General features: G+C 33.3%; 2 protein-coding genes and 1 long non-coding RNA gene across 3 annotated transcripts in view; 2 read left to right on the plus strand and 1 right to left on the minus strand.

The window, feature by feature from the left end:
• Nucleotides 1-9,027, minus strand: part of LOC128675801 (odorant receptor 13a) — a 101,475-nt gene extending 92,448 nt beyond the window's left edge. Inside the window, exon 1 of the mRNA XM_053755484.1 lies at nucleotides 8,855-9,027. The gene's annotated coding sequence lies outside the window, so the exon portion shown is untranslated. The remainder of the gene's footprint in view (nucleotides 1-8,854) is intronic.
• On the plus strand, nucleotides 873-2,787 carry LOC128675806 (uncharacterized). The gene is made up of 3 exons (XR_008405332.1): nucleotides 873-921; nucleotides 1,102-1,230; nucleotides 2,386-2,787. It is a non-coding gene; the product is annotated as an uncharacterized LOC128675806 (long non-coding RNA).
• On the plus strand, nucleotides 7,583-11,134 carry LOC128675803 (uncharacterized). Its single transcript, XM_053755486.2, has 4 exons — nucleotides 7,583-7,751; nucleotides 8,373-8,450; nucleotides 9,953-10,143; nucleotides 10,829-11,134. Exons 1-4 carry the CDS (start codon nucleotides 7,634-7,636, stop codon nucleotides 11,021-11,023), a joined length of 582 nt encoding a protein of 193 aa, XP_053611461.1. The 5' UTR covers nucleotides 7,583-7,633; the 3' UTR covers nucleotides 11,024-11,134.
• The last annotated feature ends 11,025 nt before the right edge of the window (nucleotides 11,135-22,159 follow it).

The raw sequence follows: 22,159 nt of genomic DNA on the forward strand, positions 1-22,159 counted from the left end.
TGAGTATGTATGTTTATTCAATAATGTCTTCAAAGCTTAGCTTTTTAGGGACGCACAGTCAAATTCCGCAATGGGATTTTGCGTGAACAAAATAGAGAGTACAACTACAATTTTTCTAGTTTTTTTTTTTAATAAGAAAGCCTTATTATGATATATTTAACACTAAATCATAAATTTACCACTGATACGCCGAATAGGTCGATTTCGTACAGACTAATTATTCACCAAATGTTTCATTTTAATAATTATGATGATGCGATAAGTGTTTCTTCTAATTAATGCGAATGTGCAGCGCCTAGATAAACCATTACATGATTTTAGGTGCTATAGTGTATTTCGTTTGATAAATAAATAAAATAACAATGAGAAGTTTCATATTAAATTTTAATAAACTCTTATGTGTCTTGTGGTTTTATTTTAATATTTTTTGACGACGACATTTCTATAGAAAAAAGGCTACGTTTCTAAATCACTTTCTACTACTATTCAAAATAATAAAAAAATTCAAACTGAAAGGTTTTCAATATTAATAAAAAACAAGCAATAGCAAAACGAGTACCGAGCAACACAAAAGCAACACTCTTACAAATCATTCGCTATTTCGTTCATAACCTGCATCTGTGTTCGTGCAGCAACAAACTTCCTCTCCGAATAAATGATATTGCAATTTTCTCAATGCTTTCGTGACATAATTTTATTTTTTCTCACTTTTGCGGTCTCGACGTCTCGCCCTCCTCTAACCGTTTTGTCCATATTTTTCCATAAATATTATTACCAAGTTTTAGCTGTAATGCTACTCAATTTTATTTATTAGGGTTTCATAATAGTAATGTAATAAAATGTGACTTTTTATTTGTGACTATAAAATATTAGTTTTCAAGATACCTCGTTGTATAACTCTATATTATAGTGATAGGTATTGTAAGTATTGTAGATTTTGGATGTCATCATAACTTTTAATCATTACATAATGAGTAAAAGTTATGTCACTGAGTATTTATCCAGTAAAAACATATTGGTTACATTTCAGACATAAAATATCAGTATTTTTAATAATATTACATTTCTTTTCATATTATTTTTTTTTTCTTTCTTTAACAGATGATCGATAACCAATACTAATAGACTTATTTTTATAATTCGACTATTTTCATAAGCTGACGCTAATGCAACCAAATTGAGCAGGTTAATTGACTCACATGTTAAAAAGAAGTGTTGTAATTTACACGAGTAAGTATATTGATTGTGACAAACAAACGAGTTCATTTACTTTGGCGCGAAATACGCGTGACGTAATTTATCTTATTCGCTTGTGATGCGTGACTTGACTTTAACATTTCAAGGTTGAGTTGCACCGTCGAATTTTACGTTGATCTTAACCGACGCGCCGCTGAAATTTAGAAAAAATAGCGTATTTTGCGTTTTACTGCGCAGGTTAAAGGTAACGTCAAAGTTGACGGTGCAGCCTACCCTAAAATGACTTGTGGTTGAAGGTCTCTTCACCAAGCTGATAAATGAGAAAAGGTGAATTATGACTGAAGCAACAAATAGAATCTCAAAAAGTTTTAACACAACGAAGTGGGAAATCTCTCTCATTATTTAGATAATCGTGAGGCATACATCAAAATTATATTAAATAGGCTCTGTAATTTTACAATCTCACAATAATGTAAGTATTTACAAATAACATTTTTTTATTAGTCAGACAATAAATTTAAAATCCAAATTAAACTTTATTTATGACATACTTACATAATTTTTAAATTTATATATTTGTCAGTCCTAATAATTTTCGCATATTAAAATTTGTTTAATTTGACTAGTGTATTTAAAACAATATTTCATCGTTAAACTCACAGGTTTCAAACCTATTACGAATACTGAAAAGTTGGGAAGTCTGAAATATAATTTACCTAATCTAAAAACTTGGAAGCCATAACCGCAAAGTTAGGGTTGAAATAATTATTTTACGATAGATTCCTCTGAAGTTGGCGAGGTAATCTGTGTTGCAACAGCAGTTGGGGTTGGGGTTAATTCACGTTAGTCTTAAGTTTACTTGGGCGCAAGCTTGTATTTACAGCCCTAATGATCTTTGTATTTTGCAATGAGCACTGTAGTCTAGTAATTACACTCTCGGGAAAAAACATTTTTTAGAAAGTGTACCATAAAAAATGTATGTACCTATGAGTTGACCTAACAGCGCCGGAAACTTATAGATAAAATCATAGTAAAATATATCTTTTGAAAATAACCCAAGATTCATTAACTCAATCGATCGATTCATTAAATCGATCAAGAGGTTTTTCTTCTGGGTTTTATTTTTCCTAAAAACTTTAGTAATAACAAATTTAATGTACCTCTTAAAACATCTGTCTGTTTTCTCAGCCGTTGGTGATCAAGGGAGGAAAGTGAATTAGGTTGGCAAGCATACGAGTACATTCCTTTGACGTCATGAAGCCAGCATTTTCTGGATTGCCCCTTCTGCCACAACCGGCCGGAGATGGCAGAGCCAGTCATTGGCCAGTGAAAATACATGGATACACAATTCAGCTTTCACATATTACCAAATGTTAATTAGTTGATTGAATCCAAATTAGCAATTTTTACACGGCTAGTGTAGAATGTAGTAATGTGCTAGATTTTAAACAAGTAACATCGCATACTATAGACGGTGATCATCTCACTTTATCTTGAACGTTGAGAAACTGCTATTTATAGAGGTTTTATATTTCTTTCTATGATAATAACAAGCAAAGTCTGCTATTAGACTAAGACAGAAATATCCAGTTGTGAAGTTGGTAATTTTCTATCATAAGAATCTTTTAGTTCGTCCCGGTCGGATCATGATGGAAAATATTCTTTTTCTGATTGACCCGGGTCTTGGATGTTTATCTATATATGTATTATTTGTTATAAAATATAGTATTGTTGAGTTAGTATCCCATAACACAAGTCTCGAACTTACTTTGGGGCTAGCTCAATTTGTGTGATTTGTCCTAATATATTTTTTATTTATTTATGCTTGTCATCTTGTTAAAGTTAGCCGGGGTATTAAGTAATATTTTTTAATTATAGGTACAGCTATCTGGCCATACATAAAATTATTTTATCTTAAAAATTTTATCAAAAAAAAACAAAAACTGAAGATCTCAAATCACTTAACACTTACTATTCAGCGTGTCCCGATTGCGATACAAAGAGTGGACAGTCTCGAGCGTCCTATTAGGACACCCTCTGTCCTGAAGGACACTCGATTCTTCACAAACCCGGATTTCATCGCACCAGTGACTTTCAGCTCTCGACGCCATCTTGTTAACCAATGTTTTTGTTATTATTTCCATATAAAAAATGCTTCGAGTGCATTTTTTTCACAACGTCTCATTAATATAAAAGTGTTGTTAATATATAGATAAGTTTTAAAAAGTGAAATTCTAATTTATCAAGGTAAAAACTGAGCGGAGCCTCCTGGTCGAGATAAGTTCTAATATATGCATTGTTAAAAGGCGATTAGTCCCTTCACACTAGCTCTTCACATTGTTCTCACACTTTACACATAATTTATTTCTTAGCGAAAACTAAAAAAAAATTCTAACAAATTATGCCACACTGGACAAAGAATTATAGTATAAATTATTATAGTTTTCCATTGCATAATGTAGTCACAGTTGAGTAAATCGAAAACGGTGGCCACTACATTCTTTTAGTCTACTGTGACTGTGACCACATTGTATTATAGAAAAATATAGCAAGAACTGGAAAACGGAGCGTAGGACATCCGGCGGCTAGATGGTTCGACGATGTAAAAGAAATTGCTGGCAACAACTGGATGGGGACAGAAGGAGGCCTATGCCCAGCAGTGGGTCACGGAGGGCTGCAGATGACGATGATGATGATAAGACTGTATGCGGGGTGTAATCGCCTGAACACGTGGAGTTACTTAGTCATTATGATAAAAGGCAATCGCGACACATGTTCGCGTTTTTTTAATAAGATATTGAAGAAAAACAATAAATACTTGTTTAAATACGACTAAATTAATAAACTATTTCACTAAGGTTTCTTCATCTATGTATTTGTAAACCAGCCTACGCATTTGGGCCTCTATTGTTTTGAATTATACAATCTAAATATGTTTACTTCAGACAAGGAGTGTGCTTAAATTTATGCTGGCAACATTTCAATGTAAACAAAAGCAGTGGGTTTTCTATTTAAATGGAATATCTAATATCTAGACAAATATTGGCAAAAATATAGATAAACATTTTATACTAGAAAATTATAATTATTCTGCGTAAAAAAGCAAAGATTAAAGAAAAATTCTCGATACTAGTACCAGCACAATTATCATTATTTATCATTACGTAGTATAAAACAAAGTCGCGTCCAGCTGTCTGTACCTATATATTCTTAGCTCTTTAAAACTACGCAACGGATTTTGATGCGGGTATTTTAAATAGATAGAGTGATTCAACTGGAAGGTTTGTAGGTAGGAAGGTTTACATGCATATTGCATCTGTGTGAAGCCGGTATAAGATTAAACCACAAATATTTGTGATTTCGTGTATAGAATACCAATATACCTTAAAAACCCTTAATATTATAGAAAAAAGTCCACTGACATGTCTGTCGGTCTGTTCGCGATTAACTCAAAAAGTGATGCGTGGACTTTCATGCGGATTTCACCAATAGATAGTGTGATTCCAGAGAAAGGTTCAGCTGTATAATTTATTATGTTTTTAAACGTGCAAAGCCGGGACAGGCTGCCAGTAATAATATATAAGTAAATACAAAAATGTTGCAGATAGTTTAATACATTATGCCAAAACCAAAAGGAACCCGTTATACGAGTATGATATAGTGTATGTATGTATAAGTCGTTCAGTTTCCAGTGCAAAGTGCGAATTTGTGAATGCAAATAATAAAGTCTGGGTTGGCGCCGTGCCACTGCGCTGGCCTCTTCCCTAATCATCTTATAACTGTTTCCAACTTATAGCTGACAAAGTACGTACTTTACGAGTTAAGTATAGGTTAATACACAAGGTCTGCGATATCTTATACTACTTGTATGTATAATATTTGTACTCGCGTTTTCGGAAACTACTGTTTTGTTGAAAATTTTTATTATGTTCACATGCCAAAATATCGATCTAGCTAGGCATTAGCCTAGCTAACGTTAATTATAACGTTATGAATGAACTCAAAAACTTCTGGACCTATTTAGATTAGCACAGTTCGGAAAATAGGCTACTTTTTTTTTATAGTTATTGCGTAAATATAATAAAGTCCATACGACCGTAATTTGTTGTCAGTTTTGTGTATCCAACCATAAGTCGTTTAATTTGTTTTGTTTTAATAAAAACATTTGCTTAAAAAATACAAGAAAATATAAATTCGTAATGTCTTACCCCAAAAATAGCAAACGGAAGTAGCATTTAACTAAAGAACGCAATAACCGAGATGATATCGCAATTTGGCGGGAATCTGCAGATATCATTATAATGTTTTCATTCCTCGGCAATTTAACACGCAAAAATGATTTAGGACCCGGAAAATTAATAATTTTGCGAGTGTCAAGATGCAGACAGAAGTTGCTTGTTATTTTGATGCAATTTTTTATATCTATTTATTCGAAAAATATATCAAGAAGCATACTAAGTTTTAAATTTACGATTTTTGTGTTTGAACGTTTTAAAATTAAAAAGGTGTCGGAACCCAGCTGGATTACGCCCCAGTTTATTTCCAAAAAGTCCGTCAAAATCCATCTATGTAGGATTTGCGCCGTATTTTATATGAAAAAATCTGGAAAATTGTAGGCATAAAATCATCTCCAATCACACAAGCGCAACACTGATAAGGCAACACCGGATTAGATGGTTCCTAATATTACGTACAGACGGCGCCTATGGTATAATTGACAAGACTGGATCGCGGTATTGACATTCGCAAGATTGGATGCATAATACATATACAACCTCCGACATTACACCATCAAAGCCTCGGTTTCCCAGGTATAATACAAAACTATAAAACTATATTTTTATTAATAAGAATTTTGTTCTTAAGTTAGTTAGTTAATAGATTTTATATCGAAAAAACAATTAAATCAATACCGTCATGTATTGAGAGCAGGGTAAACGTACCATAAAATGAACGTTGCAAAATACCACTAAAAGCAAGACAAAAGTTGAAAATACCCACCAGTCTGTAGTAAGAAACTTGCGGTACAGTGCGGTACCCTTTAATCGAATTTCAAAGGAACTTCTCTGTGTAAGTTTTGAAACAGAGGACTTTTTCAGTTTCGTAGTGCACGAACCGTACATAATATGATTTCACAGAAGCTTTTAAGCTGCTAAATGCTAGATTTTCTGACGTTACTCTAGTTTTTAGCTCGTATCATTAACTTAATTGGAATAAAAACATAATATATGTAATGCTATTCACATTGTTTTGTTTATACTTGAACATAACGTAAAATAATAAAAATCTTGGAATTCGTTGATTGAATCACCTTTAGAAATATTTCTAATCCGCACTATTTTCCAATAATTATTAAATCACAATATAAATTATGTAATTTTAATAATTTGGAGATTGTTGCCAAGAAAAATTTACGAACGCGATTTTCTTAGAGGTAAAAAAATAATCAGAAAAATATTACGAAACAAGAACTTGTGATAATTAATTTTTAACATATTTTATTGAACAATTTTATAACCTGTTGAAAATTGAAATTAACTTTTCTTAAATCGTGAAATTTATGTGATTAGAAAACTACCACAGCATGCTCAAAAAGTCTTCTTTTTTAGTGTGTAATTACAGTGGTTATAATTTATCACTTGCTTGTCAGGGTGCATCATAAACAACTTAACTTCTTTTAGGACACTCGATTAGACCTTATAGTAGTCAAATCTGTGACGTTGGTGTTATAGAGCAGATCTCAATAGACATAGGTTCTTAAAGTGTCCTAAAATAAAAAGATAGTGAACACATTTAGCAAATTTATTAATTTCCGTTGTAATGACGCTCCTTATTGGCTTCGAACAACCGCGTTGTTAAATACCTCCTTCTCTTTGTAGTCAAAGCAGTGTTTGCGCTGGGAAATTATTCATTAGCTTGCAAACGAGCCATGATACTGTCGGTAGGGTAAACAACTATTTATTTAAATTTAAATTTACGAAATTTTCATTATATTTTTTTTACCTTTCAAATAATGCAACCATTTGAGATACAGAAAGTTTTCGTGGATATACAATGTGACTAAAGGATATATAGCCCTGGCTGATAGGCAACGATAGCATTCCCAAGGACGTCAGGCAGACGGCCAGGGGTGGTGTAAAATCACAGACGAATCCTTAATGTTAGGTTAATTTTTACACTGACTCCGAGCTTTGTAGGGTCACTCCACGTCGTTATTCCACAGGATAAGAGAGTTCCAGTGGTCAACTTTCTCGATACCGCTTGAGAAAAGAAATGCTATATTTACATCTTCTTTTACTTATTTTTAAGAATTATAAACATTATAAAGCCAAAATCTCTAATATTTCAATAAACAACGTATTTTTAATACCCATTTCAAAAGAGAATAAAATATCTATAAAATGGAAATCGATAACTTGGAACGTAAAAACTTGGAATGAATTCACTGCATTCTTCGCATTTGCAACCAAATGGATATTGGGTAGTAAACCTGTTTGTTCTCCTCTGCTATTGTACAGGGGCCTTAACGGAATATTGTGACGAATTTATCAATGGTGTGTGCTAGTATCCTTTTTTTTATTGACAGAAAATAACCAATAAGAACATCAATTGTCCAAATTCTCAGTTATTACTACTTAAAGGTCCATGCGTCTGGATCATGTGATGATGATAATCTAACCAGACATCTTAAATGTTAAGAGAGGGTTGCACCACTTTGCACTGGTTGCAATAACTTTGATGTTAACTTTAACCTGCGCGTCGCCAAAATGGCGTATAAAATGGGTTTTCTGCACAGGTTAAAGTCGACGATAAAGTTAACAGAATGCTTACCCTAAGTATTATTCTCAAGAATCTAATTTACCTATGAATAAAAACTCTCTTCTTCGATTGTTCCCGGTTACATTCAAAGCTGTGACGCCCCAAAGCCAAGGGATCGCCAGCATAACCACAAAAAAAGATTTGGCTATCATTTTACAACCGGCTTCCTACCTGACATCAATTAACTTTATAAATGGTATTGTTGCCTATCAGCTGTTAAAGCTATATATCCTTTAGCCGCCTAGTACGACATCCACGGGAAGATATGGAATGGTCATATTCTAGGACAGGCTAGTATGAGACCTCATGGTCAAGGGGCGGCGGATATTTAAATTATAATTTAATTTCTATTTCAGATAGGGGTTTGCCTGAAGACTGGCCATGCGATTGGAACAATGGCGTTATACCGTACGCCTTCAATTTCTATTCGCAGAGTCAGTATCCTTTATTATAGTGTTTTCGATCTCAGAAAATAGTATCATATCCTCTTAGTACTTTCACGCTTATCGCTTTATCACAAATATTTTTAATTAGGAGTAATTAATTACTCAATTAAATATAACCGCGCTAAAACGGGTCTTTTCACGATTGGTACCGCAATATATTCAAACCGGTTCGTGTAGTGGTCCCCATTCCCAAAGACCATCCCAATATGAGAACATTTGTCTAATTTGTCAATTGGGTTGAAGAATAAGAATATGTAGTTTTATTACACATTCCCTATTTGTATTTTTTCCCGTATTAGATACCACGGGAAAATATATCTATTCGGACAGCTCCAACTACTGCGTTCTCAATGAAGGTATTCACATATAATACTTATAATAATTTCACTTACCGATTATCCGCAATCCTGATATTTTGCAGTCCCAATCAATCCGCCAAAACGGGTAGCTTCTATTTCATTTCATGAAACTTGTGATAATTTTCATTACAACTTGGCTCCACTAGAGAGAAAGCGATCAGTAACACTAATTTCACAGAAAAGTGAACCAATTAACTCAGACATAAATCTCCGTAGCCAAACTGTTTTGCTACAACAATCAAAATTTTACTACCCTGATAACGTAACGAAAACAAACTTTGAAAGTAACAATAACTTTGATGTTCCTTGGCTTTGAATGATCCAATTTGTTTTGTTCAATTGAATTTTTAAAAACGCTTGGAAATATTGAGTCGTATTTATTGTAATTTTTTGCTGTAATACCTAAATTAAGAAAAAAAATCCTAAAAGACAAGATAACTATAGTAAAGATATTTTAAATTAAAAAATAATAATAATTAGGTATATTATTTAAATATACCTAAATATACGGAACTTGGATTTTTTGGATTTTTTGTGCATTCAGTCAGCATATTATTACTATTTATGACAGATTACGTACGTTTTGTACATTTAACTTTTTATTTATTTATTTATTCATTTGGATGACAATTTTCATTAATTTTATTGGAAATACAACTTTTTTATTTTATTTATTCATTTCAATTTTGACATTTTTAATAATAATGTAAATTCGTCCTCTTAACTTTTAATATATGTATAAGACCTATATTTGTTAATTGACGTCCTTGGAGAAAAGGCTGCGGTGAAGTTTATTGCGCCGCTTCTTCTTCACCTGCGCTTTGGAAGTCGGCAGTAGACTTAGTTTAAGTAATTTTTTGACGTCAATAAGTCAATCCTAAATTGAATAAAGAATTTTGAATTTTAATTTTAATTTGAACATACTATATTTATCCTATAATAGTAAATTTTCTGTAGTAAGTAAAATTTAAACCTTGTTATTCACAAAAAAAGTTAAAGCATGCTCCAAGAAAAAATATTATTATTTACAATATTTGACATTGATAACACATGACAAAACTTAGTTAACTTTTTTATGAATAAGAATTATAATAAGCTCATATACGCCATATTATTACAAATCATTTTTAGGTCCAAAACGCTTAATTGGACTAGTGAAAAAGGGTCATGAGCATTTGGAAAAGCTATCGTGTCTGAAATTCAAGGAATACAATCCAGTTACACTAGCGAACTCGCCCAATGTAACGTACCTTTACTATACCTACTCGGGCGTTCTGGAAAACTGCTGTCTCGACTTCTACACAAACTATATCGGTCGCAGGGTACGTAATATTACAAAGACAAAGAAAACCAAAGACAACGAGCTAGCGTAACCAAATGAGATAGAAAATTTCCATACAATTTCCGGCCTGTCCCGTATAAAGCGGCAAGATAAGACGCTCCAAAACTGGGCACTCGATGAGGGACAAAAGATCGTTCTCTTTCGCGTTTCTCTTCTTTGTATGCGGGAAATGAAACATAATAACATTGTCTATAGTTTTCTCTGGATACTTTTTTTTATTTATTTATAAATCTTTAAAAAATCCTTATTCGTTTTTAAATAGGTCTGCTAGTATTTTTTTATAAGGATATACCTAGTTATATTTGATATTACATATGTACATCTTAAGTAAAAGCGCATAATTATATCAAAATAATTATGTTGGTAGGCTATTTTAACAATTTAAGTTATCGGAATAATTCGTTCGTTCTCATTAGTTTTACCGAAAAGATGAACATAGAATATTCAGAATTTTAATCCTCACTGGTGCGTTTTAGAATAAAACATAACAACTAAACTTAAACTTCTAAGTAATGCCACAAAATCTGCGACAAGCGTGTGATACTCCTGGAGTTACAGGCGTTCAACCTGCAACTACAGGGGTGTCACACGGGTGTTGCACTTGACTGCCCGTGAGCGCCTTCCATCCCGCACCATTCATTCATTCACCGTTTATTATGACGTAGCTGGTGCTGCTAACTCCAATGTGTACCATGGGCCTTGAAGTAGCCCATGTCACTCTGCACGGGATGGGCCTCTGGCACCGAAGACTGAAGGCTTTCTCCGACGCCCAGGCTAAGGCCGTATTATTCCCTATCGATTGCAACAACATCGTTGACAAAGTCCATGGTTACGAGAAAGGGAGAATACGAATTTTATAAAATTAATTGTATTGTCTTCACAACTAAAGGTAGGTATCAATCTTCAGAAGAGAGTTAAATTTATGATACCAAAGACCCAAAGAAGTAAATAAACAGTTTAATAAATAATCATTGCTTGTTTTTCATTTTCCAAGCCTTGGGTTGGATTATACAAGTTACACTGTTGGCGCAATCTCAAGCTGAGCGAAGAAGATTTCTTGTTTAAGGATGCTTCATTGAGTGTATACTTATATCGTCACGGTCAACAGATATAAAAACAAACACATTAGAATCACAAACAGCAAGATAAATAAATAAATTATCTGATTGTAGATTGTTTCTATTTCATAATAGGAAGCAAACATCTCTACCTTATTAATCAATTATTAATCTTTCGTAGACAACATTTAAAGCTCTTACATGCAGGTCCGCAACTTTTACTTTCGGACATAAGGCAGTCATACTGGGCTCTAGGTGGTAGGAATCTGGCTAGGTTTATCGTTAAAAAATGCGTCACATGTTTTAGGCACAAAAGTCAAACTTTACAGCCCATCATGGGCCAATTACCTGTGTCTAGAACCAAATTAGAATTTCCTTTTCTTCACTGTGCAGTTGACTATGCCGGGCCAATTTTGATAGCCGATCGAAAAGGTCGTGGTTGCAAGTTAATTAAATCATACCTGTGTATTTTTGTATGCTTAGCAGTGAAGGCAGTTCACTTGGAGCTCGTCACGGACCTGACTAAAGATTCTTATTTAGCTGCTTTGCGCCGTTTTATTAGTCGTCGCGGCAAACCCAAAACGATAACCTCAGATAATGGGACCAATTTCGTAGGCGCATGCAATGAATTAGAAAGTTTTCTTTCTCAACGTAACCTTACTGAGGATTTAGCCGATGAAGGTATTACTTTCTTTTTTACACCTGCATATTCCCCTCATTTCAATGGGATGGCTGAAGCTGCTGTCCGATCGACGAAGCATCATTTACGTCGAATACTGAATTTAACTCATTTAACCTATGAAGAAATGTCAACTTGTCTCACTCAAGTCGAAGCGATATTAAACTCGCGGCCTTTAATCCCTCTTTCCTCAGAAACTAATGACTTTTCTGTCCTGACTCCTTCACATTTTTTGATTGGACGAACTCTGACTTCCGTGCCATATCCACAAATCGCCGACAACGTGAATATCACATTGCTGCAACGTCATAAGCGAGTCGAAGCTATAAAACAACATTTTTGGAATAGATTTACCAATGAATATATCTGCACTCTTCAACAGAAGACAAAATGGAAACAAACTAAGAATGATATCGAGATGAACTCGCTTGTTTTGATCAAAGACAAGTCAACGCCGCCTCTGCTCTGGTCTCTCGGTCGTGTCATTCAAGTCTATCCTGGAGCGGATGGTATTAACCGTGTCGCCGAAGTAAAAACCATGAAAGGGACTATAAGAAGAGGCTGGAATAACCTATGTGCTCTTCCTCTAGATGATGACCTGATGTAACTTTGAAGCTTCATATGCTTATCAGGTCCTTGAGACCTTCATTCAGATGATCTTCAACCCGGGGAGTGCTGTCTACGCGCATGCGCTGTGACGACGAGCTCGCGCCTGCGCGATGTTTCTTTTCTTTAAAAAACAAATGCTGTCATGGACGATTCTTGGCTGTTGGAGTTTGAAATGTATTGCTCGTAATTTACCAGCCCTTAAATAAAATAATCTTTGTCAAAAACCGAGTTATAATTATTTATAAATATATACTCAGACAAGATCCTACAGTTTGAACCTGACCCTGCCTAAGAATAATAAATAAAGATTCACGTATTTCATCTGAAGTTAAACACTCTTTGCATTTGTTATTTTTATTTTTACAATTTTTTATAAACCGCTGTATGTAAGCGAGAGTATGAATAAGACGAGTGAGATTTGAATGTTTGTGTATAAGTGAAGACACAATATTCGTATTCTCTATATCAGAATTGGACTCCTGACTTAGATGACAGACTACGTCTGGTAGATCTCGTGTCTCACTTGAGTTAGGTATTTTTGGCCATAACTCCTCATTACAGGTTAAAAACTGGGGGCCAAACCACCACAGTGACAAATTGCTGACAAGATCAGCCTTCACATGCTATTCTATAAGAGATGCTATTAGAATGCCTGCAGCGATACTGGTAAAAGCCAGGGTAGTCTGGTCTCCCACGTCCCTCTGTATCGGCGCTATTTCTTAGTGATTCGAGGCAATAGAATAGAAGGCAGGAGGTAATTTAAAGTGGTACTTGTATTGTCTGGTCTTATTGCATTTGCTAGGTCGATAAGATCGCTTTGTTTGCACTTATATCTTTCTCCAGTGGACTGTGAAGTACTGAAATCGACTGCACTTAAACCTTTACTAGTAGAAATGTGAGTTGTTTTATGAATATGAAATGAAACTATAAATATTGTTCCAATATAATGAACAGCGAAAATTGATAAATCTACATTCAAACTTTCAAATTATTCTATATTCAAAGTTTCATCTGAAAAGTACTTAATAAATCCCTTTCTGGGATAAGTCCGCCTTTGTACGCGTGTCTTTTTTTAATGCTTTCTTTGTTTTTGTTGAATTCTATGTGCAATAAAAAGTTTACAAACAAACAATACTACAGTACATAACTCGGCTTCGGCTATCGAGGCTTGTGGTTACTTTCCTAGAAATAGTCCTACCTCCATAACTGAGGTAGATATCGTGTAAGGCGATCAAAAAATATACAGCTGACAATAGCATTCGCAAAGAGGGCTAACATCATGCAGACGACCAGTCATACAATCAGTATAGAAACTTCGAACTTGAGTTGTTGATTTTTAGGTGTCCATATTACAGCAGCGAATGTAATCAAAAAACATTGCAGAATGAAAAAAAGGAAACTTTTAACATTATGTATTATTCGACATGTAACTTCCTTGTTAAACTTATTCAACAGTAAACTTGGTTCAGGTACAAATGTACAATACTTTGTCAGAACGGGTAAAGTTTCAATCCAGAAGGATTCCAGAGTTGTCAGCGTTTGAAACAATCCAAATTTTTGGCAACACTCAGTCTTAAGAGCTAGAAATAAGTTTTTCCCAACTGCTCTTTATTTTCTCGCGGAAATTCAACAGGATTTTTGATAACGAGTCTATTCAATACAAAAAAATTGGCTCAAATTGGAAAACCATTGAACGGAATAACTGAGAAAAATATATTTCTTTTATATTGGCGTCATAGTACGATTGGCTGATTTCGAGAAATTTTCTCATCACAGCTGATAATTCACTTAGTTATATTTGAAGTACATAATAAGTAAGCGTAAAACATATTTTATGTATATTATAATAAGTTGTTTGTATGGATATCTGTTTACTTACTTTTTTAAAAGTTTTGACACCGTAATCTCGCCAAAATGTTCGCAATCAATGCCTTCATAGTCATCATTTAATTGAAAAATGAAAGTTCATAAAATATGTAGACGACGTTTACCTTATATTGAAATAGACAATGTGCTACTTAGAGTAGGTACCAATAAAAACACATGCATATATCGATATATAAGATATAGCACTAGCCCGGTTAGTCAGGTGCGTGGGTTCGATTCCCGCCTGAGTCCATATTCAATTTAAGATAGATTCTAATTTAAACAGCAGATGCTGATTACGACAGATTAGCTTAATTTAAATCTTCATGTAATTGCATTAGTTTTTTTTTGCTTAATCAATGACAAAAATTATGAAAAAAATAACTAATTTACTGCATTTATCGGAAAACTTCGAATATGGAAATAATATTACATCGATATATAAAGATTCAACCATCACTATCGTATCGTGGCATTCTCCCTTTACTTTAATTACGTTTTTTCTACATAATTCTTACGCAAGAAAATATTAACTAATACAACCTGTTTAATGTAATATGGTGACCCAAAACAGGTGGGATGTGAATTTTGAACTGTATGATCTCAATCATACAGTTCAAAAATATCAATATGTGCATAAGCACAGATAATAGTAATAATTATAATAGTTATCTAGATATGTATTATAGCAAAGATAAACTAGGTAACACAAACATAAAAACATGGAACTTGGAAAAGAAAGAAATAAGCAAATTCAATCATAAATGTTTGAAGTGAAAATGGAGAAAAATCCTTCGTCTACACGATTCAACAAACAAAATTAAGATCAGTCGAAACCGGGACCGACAGACAGATGTTTGATCTGTACAAATAGATTAGATTTCAGTAAAGTCGAAAACACCTGGCGTAATTCCTACGCCGAACGAACAGAAACGCCTGGCGTATCAATTGCGCTCGATGCGTGAAATGGAACGCAGACATGCACTAACTGCCTCTAAGGCTCTTCTCACACTAAGCTCCTTAAAAACGACTGAGAATTCGGAGGCCTTAGTTTTGAACTGAAAGTTCCAATTAACTATAAAATTATAAATTTACTTTTAGACGAGATGCAACTAACGATTTTGGTTTTGAGTTTATATTTCATTGTATTTTTATTTCAGTTTTAGGTTTAATGATAATATACACAATTTAAATTCTTTGACATTCTTTATCGTGACCGAATAAATTAAAAAACAAGTTATAGGTACAATATTCGCGCCAGGATGCAGTCAACCAGTCACAGTGCCATTGTGAATTTCTGACGTAACGATAACAAGTAAATGTCAAATTCAAATACAAGCATACTGAATACGCATAAGCACTCTTTAATGCCCTACCGCACATTACGGCCACCATCACGTTTTTGTCTATTTCTAGTATATAACTAATAGCGATAATGTTCTTAAAAAATTATGCTCTTTTACGGTGAAGCATAATTTGTGAAAATTGTTTTCGCTAATAAATAAATTGACACAAATGTAATGGGACCCTTACATGCGTGAATGTAGTTAAATGGTATTATTTTCTAAATTACAAATTGTAGTTCAAAGAATATTTTTCAATAAAAAGACAACTTAAAAACAACAACAACAATCGTTATAGTAATCATGATTGTTGATCTTTTTAAAGTACTAAAACAAACAGGTTATTAAATCGTGAAGGTCCATGTGATGAAGACCTTAAGATCATGCAACTGCATGACCTTAGCTCAAGTAGAGCATATAGTTAGCGATCAAGCGCAAATCAGTACAACAATTATTTGTATTATAATTATTTATTGCGTTTATATAAGTGTTATTCAAATTTTCGTTGTATACGAACTCAATTTAGAAATATATTAAGCAAATATTTAGAACAAATTATCATTGTCACTTTAGTCTTCATGCATATTCTTCGCGGCTTCATTAAATATTTTTCTAATACTGTTTCATTATTGGACGGAAATGATAATGTCATCAACACGCAACAAAGTACATAAAGCCGGTCGATACAAAGGATGCCTGAACAAAAACTAAGATATAAGGGGGTCCTGGGCTCCGATGTTTAATGGATGAGAAAGAAACCGGGAAAACGCTCAAAGTGAGATTTCCTATCTTGAATGCGGAAGTCGAGCTTAATAAGTACTATAAAATACGAAGCAACACCGACTCTGATTTGAAGGAAGTATATGTAGCATCATCTCAAAAGCCAGCGATAAGATCCAAGCTATTTTAGCCATTATGGCTGCTATAATAAGAGCCTATAGTGATAAAACAGTGCTGTGTACATAATTACATTAATGTTTAGGCCTCTAATAAAAAGCAATGAGTCGGTCTGGCAATATGAAGACCCGAATCGTTTTATTTTACTGTTATATGCCATTTTATTTCTTTTCTGGTCAATAAGTTTATTATTAACAGTAACATTACAGTAAATAAGGGTAAGATGGGCCTTTTACCTGCATGTTTTATGTAAACACAGAAAAAAAACCGGTCTGTCTACTTAATCTTAATCTGTGACGTAAGTTTTTCTATTTTAGTTCTTTTTTATATGCAAATTATTTTCCTAATACTCTTGCATTTCAAGTTACTCTGCATGGAACTCTATGCAACGGTAACACGGTCGAATTCACAATTTATTCAGGTTGATGTGCTGTTGGATGATATACGTGCAAATAATAACTAAGAATGCCATTATGTATTATATATTATATGTATTAACAAGATTATGTATTATATATGTTTCTTCTGATGATCAATTTTATCTATGCTAAATTTTATAGAACATCGGTACGATTTTTAAGTTTTTCGTTACAAACAAACAGTAAATATTTTATTAGTCTGGAAGAATGAAGTATGGATAAGAAAGACATCAAAGACCTCTATTTATTATAAGTAGTTATTCATAACTATCGAACTTTCCCGTTTAAACTAAGTATAGTTCATTTAAAGTTTTGACTTGTGGCGTCATAGTTAGACAATAGTTTTCGAACACAACAATACAAACACTGTAATCCCACTTGAACCCGACTCGGTAACAAATTGGGGAACCGTTTCACGGTTTGTGTAAATCTTTTACCTGTATCTAAACTGGGTTGGCCGGTAAAAGGGTGGAATTGAATTCATTATTGATTCAAAAAGGTCAGCGTTGCTGATATTCAATCCGGGTAGTTGAGGAAGTGGCTATTAAAGGGCTGTTGTATAAGGAAATTGCTTGTTTTTGTTTTCAAGTTTTATAGGTCTCCATTTTATTTGCTCTTCAATTTGAAAATTTTAAAGGTTCCCTTTGTTCAATGCCAGTTACTCTATGTGCTAAATAAAAATAGGCTTTCTTACTGGACTTCACAATTCTATTGTATATCTTATACAAAACTACAAATTATTAGTATTTCGGAACTCAAACAATATAAAAGATATATATAACAAGATAAAAGAAATATCAGTCATCAAGATTCTTTCAGCCGAGTCGAAAAATAGATTTCAAAATAAATTTTGTCTTACGTTTCTGAATCAATATACCTCGACAGCATATAGGTACGTTATACGGAAATAAGGAATACGGAATATTCATACAGTATTTAGCATGCAGGGCACACCGGCCGGTGTTGCCAAACTAAAATTTATTTACAGCTCAAAAAGAAAAAGCGATTATATTCCAATAACAAACCGATACAATACACGTACGATGAATAAAAAGTCGAAAATATATTTACCTCCCGAAATGAACTATTGTGAAGGGCTTACAACGTTTTCCCTCACATTTATGAAATAACACATAACGCATGCAAATAGCCAAATTTAGTTTTGCTTGTACGAATTCGCTTGTTTATTCTGCTCGTGGTTTGATACGAAAGAAATGAATTGCGGTTCAAAGGATGGATAAATAATAAGGTATTATCTTATTTGTATTGAAATTTATCGGATATTTTATTTTCGGGTTTAATACGATTTCTCTTGATATATTCTGACGGTAACAAGCAGATGATTAACAGAAGTTCATCGGTATATCCTCGACATGCTTCGTTTAAAGATTTTTTATCAGCCTGTTGATGTGTCCCACTGCTAGTCAACGGCCTAAAAAATATTATTATCATACTGTGATGTTCAATTGCAACATTGTATTGTTATTACATCATCATAGAGATTCTTAATCTATTTGGATTTCTTGAAACATGGTTGAAACATAATGTCTAATTTTAGGACTGTGTTTTAACGCAACTAAGTTTAATTATACTAGAAAAGTCAGAACCTAGACATCTTCTTAGCTTAGCTGTAGCTAAAGTATTTAAACCCACAAAATCACGCAAATGTATTAAAACAGCAGCAATTATCAAAGCACACATAATTCGGGACGCGCATTCGATCCGGATACATACACACATACATACATTATGTAAATAGAAGCGTTAGCTTCCTGCAGATTATCATGACAAACGAGCTGCTGCGATGACGCGTGGGTACAGTGTAAGCAGTCGAAGCGAGTACTCGACTTTTCATAAAGGTTGGCAAGGGAATGGATGACCTGTGTCGCTTTGGGCACCGACAGATATCGCCAGAGGCAATACAATATTTTATTTCACAAATACAAGTTTATTTGTGAGACAAATTAAAAAAAACTTGACTTTCAATAGTTATTTCGCTACAACTTTTAAACGGCTAAACCGTTTTTGATCAAACATATCTATGAACAACCGCATAAAAATTACTATCAAATAAATAAACCGCATCCAAGTCAGTTTACCTGTTGATGAGCTACGGTGACACGTACACAGACAGACAGACACACTTAGCGGTCAAACTTATAACACCCCTCTTTTTGCGTCGGGGTTTAAAAAAATAACATACTTATTTTTCTTTTTTTTATTCACTTATCTAGTAATTTAGTTTATTTTTATGTAGCTTTAGTTATTCATATTTTATTTTTTTATTTTTCTATTATTGTTTATATAAGACACCTACCATGCGTCATTTTTGTCGGCGCTGAAATTTCATCCAGCGATATTGGTCAAGCATCGCTTTAGACAAGACCAAGAGAACTCAAAGGCGGGAAATATTTGAAAGCAGAAGGGCAAATAAATTGAAAAAATAATAATAATCTCATAGAAATAATAATAAATAAAAATAATTTATTGACTTTACAACACAAAAAACACCGTTACGTACAGAGAGATATCAAAGTAGTTATGTATCTACCCACACTTGGCAGGTTATAACTAAATAGAACTATCATTTGAAATCTAGATACAAGCTAAAATTAAATACAAGATTTTTATATAGGAAAGAGCACTTAGGTAATTAAAACATTTCTTTTGTACGAATTTTACGGAAACATTTTACAAAAATGTTGCCAGTACTTGGACTGTACAACCGCTGAACTATGTTCGATTTACATAATTCCTGCTTATATTATGATTTTGCTAATAGACAGCGAATCATTGTGGGCTTTGTTGGCTGTTCGCAATTTTGGATCATCCTGTATGTTGTCTATGCTAATGTAGTCATAGATAACTGGTTTGTTAGTTTGGTAAACATAGGTGGCACATGTGATAAAATATTGTCATTCGCGGCAAAGGTGTATTTTAATATGCAAACAAATGTATTATGTGCACTATTTGTGTTTGTTTATAATAACATTATTGTATGAAGATAAGTACATACATTAAATATAAATTTATATTTTTGAAAATAATATTGACATGTAAATATTCTGGAATCGAGCGAGAATTGAAACCGCGCCCCTGTCTATCCGGGACAGTCTTCGTCTCATTATTATTATCAAAAATAAGTTAAAAAGCATGTATAATAAATCCATTTAAATTTATGTTATTAGACAACAATGAATTCAGTATGTTATACAAAAAATCGAGTTCAATCATAATGTTGCTTGTAAACTGTAATCTCACCAATAGGACACGATATTTGGAGGACATCCATTTCGATAGAGCAGCGTCCTTTCATTACCAGGAAACGATTGCTTCCTCTGTCTATGGACAGGCATAAGGTGGACATTATCACCTTCTCTCAGCCTCTTCTAATATATCTATCTCGTTTTAACCGCCGACACAAGCAGAGGAGGTTGTAATTGTATATCTGTTTGTCTGCACGTTGCTCCCAAATACATAAACTTAAAAATTTGTTTTTATTTATTTCAGATTTTAAATTGTTTGTCCTTGCAGCTCTTTTTAAGAATTTACTATATCTATTCTGTCCCTTTTAAATATTATAGTGTGTTAGTTCCTTTGTTTGTCCTTCTTACACGTCCAAACGGAGCAACAGATTAATGTGATTTTTGGTGTGGAGATAGTTGTGAGTAAAATTAAATGCAAAAAACAATAACAAGAAAATTCTATGTATTTTCATTCCGTACAGTAATCACGATTCTCAACCATGAGGAATATGACTAAATGATATTGTAGGCAATTCATTCACTTATTCAATAATACACTGTATTAGTGTAGTAGAACAATGTGAACAGCAGTCAAGATTTTAGATAGATAAAATTGTTAAAGGCAACAGCTGGTTGTTTATAATTACAGACGCGAAAGTTTAAAGTTAAACACAGTTATGGAAAATTGATGATTGTCTTATTATTTGAAGCTGTCAACACGATCCTCCCTAATACAGACGAATGAATAGTAACTTTTCTTGAGAAAAATACGGCTGTCTTCTCACTTCGGGATTATTAATCAAAGGCGTTTGATAGGAGAAAAATATGATTTTCCTTTAATAGAACGTCGCTCTGTTTAAGTGATGTTTTCTGTGCATAATCAAAATAAATGAATTCTCACCACGTCTAGGGAAATGTTATTACAATCATTGTTTTCTTGTTTATTTTATTAGTTATATATTTATGAATATAAACGTAGATTTCAAAACGCCTGGATAAGCCGAGGGTTCCGTCAAATTACCGTCAATTTTTCATACCAACATATAACAGTTTTCAGATTTGAGCCAGAAGAAAATGATTCTTGCCACATTTCACGGTACTAGGCTACGTCACCTAAAATGGATGGAAACTACGGTACTCTATTTTTTTTTTTTGCAGGGCGACATTTATTTTTATACATTGGCATCATTTTGTCTACATTCTCAGTCCCATGATATTATTTTTTTTGTATGAGAGTAAACGACTGAACACATAGACAAAATAATGCCAAATGTATAAAAAGTCAACCTGTATAATTTTTAAACTGTCCTTGTAATATGATACCGTCAAATATATTTTATCAAGTAGATCCTATCTTGCACTCAGCTGCTATTTGAATAAATTAATATGAGCAATAATTGTTAGCAAAGACAATTAGTACATATAATAACAGTTATTTTTTCCTATGTAAATAAAGCAGGGTGCCTTACATTTTATGTTGTAGTGTGACGACGACCTCGGTGGTGCAGTGGTAAAGTTCTTGCCACTGAACCGAGGGGTCCCGGGTCCGATCCCCGGTCGGGTCATGATGGACATTGATCTTTTTCTGATTGGCCCGGGTCTTGGATGTTTATCTATATATGTATTTGTTATAAAATATAGTATCGTTGAGTTAATATCCCATAACACAAGGCTCGAACTTACTTTGGGGCTAGCTCAATCTGTGTGACTTGTCCTAATATATATTTATATTTATTTATTAATGTATATGTAGAATTATTATTATTACCCTGATAAAAAAAATATAATAATAATTGTATAGTAAGAAGACATAACTAATGATAAAACCGAAAGATCCTATTACTGGGCCGTGATTATGCTTTGTAATAATTACATTAATA

This window comes from Plodia interpunctella, chromosome 15 (assembly GCF_027563975.2).
Source record: "Plodia interpunctella isolate USDA-ARS_2022_Savannah chromosome 15, ilPloInte3.2, whole genome shotgun sequence".
Classification (NCBI taxonomy): domain Eukaryota; kingdom Metazoa; phylum Arthropoda; class Insecta; order Lepidoptera; family Pyralidae; genus Plodia; species Plodia interpunctella.

Bases quoted from the DNA above. Each gene is read 5' to 3' on its own strand.
- LOC128675803 (XM_053755486.2), top strand. From the start codon at position 7,634: ATGAATTCACTGCATTCTTCGCATTTGCAACCAAATGGATATTGGGTA. The intron at 8,451-9,952 runs GTCAGTATCCTT...AATCATTTTTAG, and splicing joins CTTCAATTTCTATTCGCAGA to GTCCAAAACGCTTAATTGGA. The intron at 10,144-10,828 runs GTACGTAATATT...ATTATGACGTAG, and splicing joins CAAACTATATCGGTCGCAGG to CTGGTGCTGCTAACTCCAAT.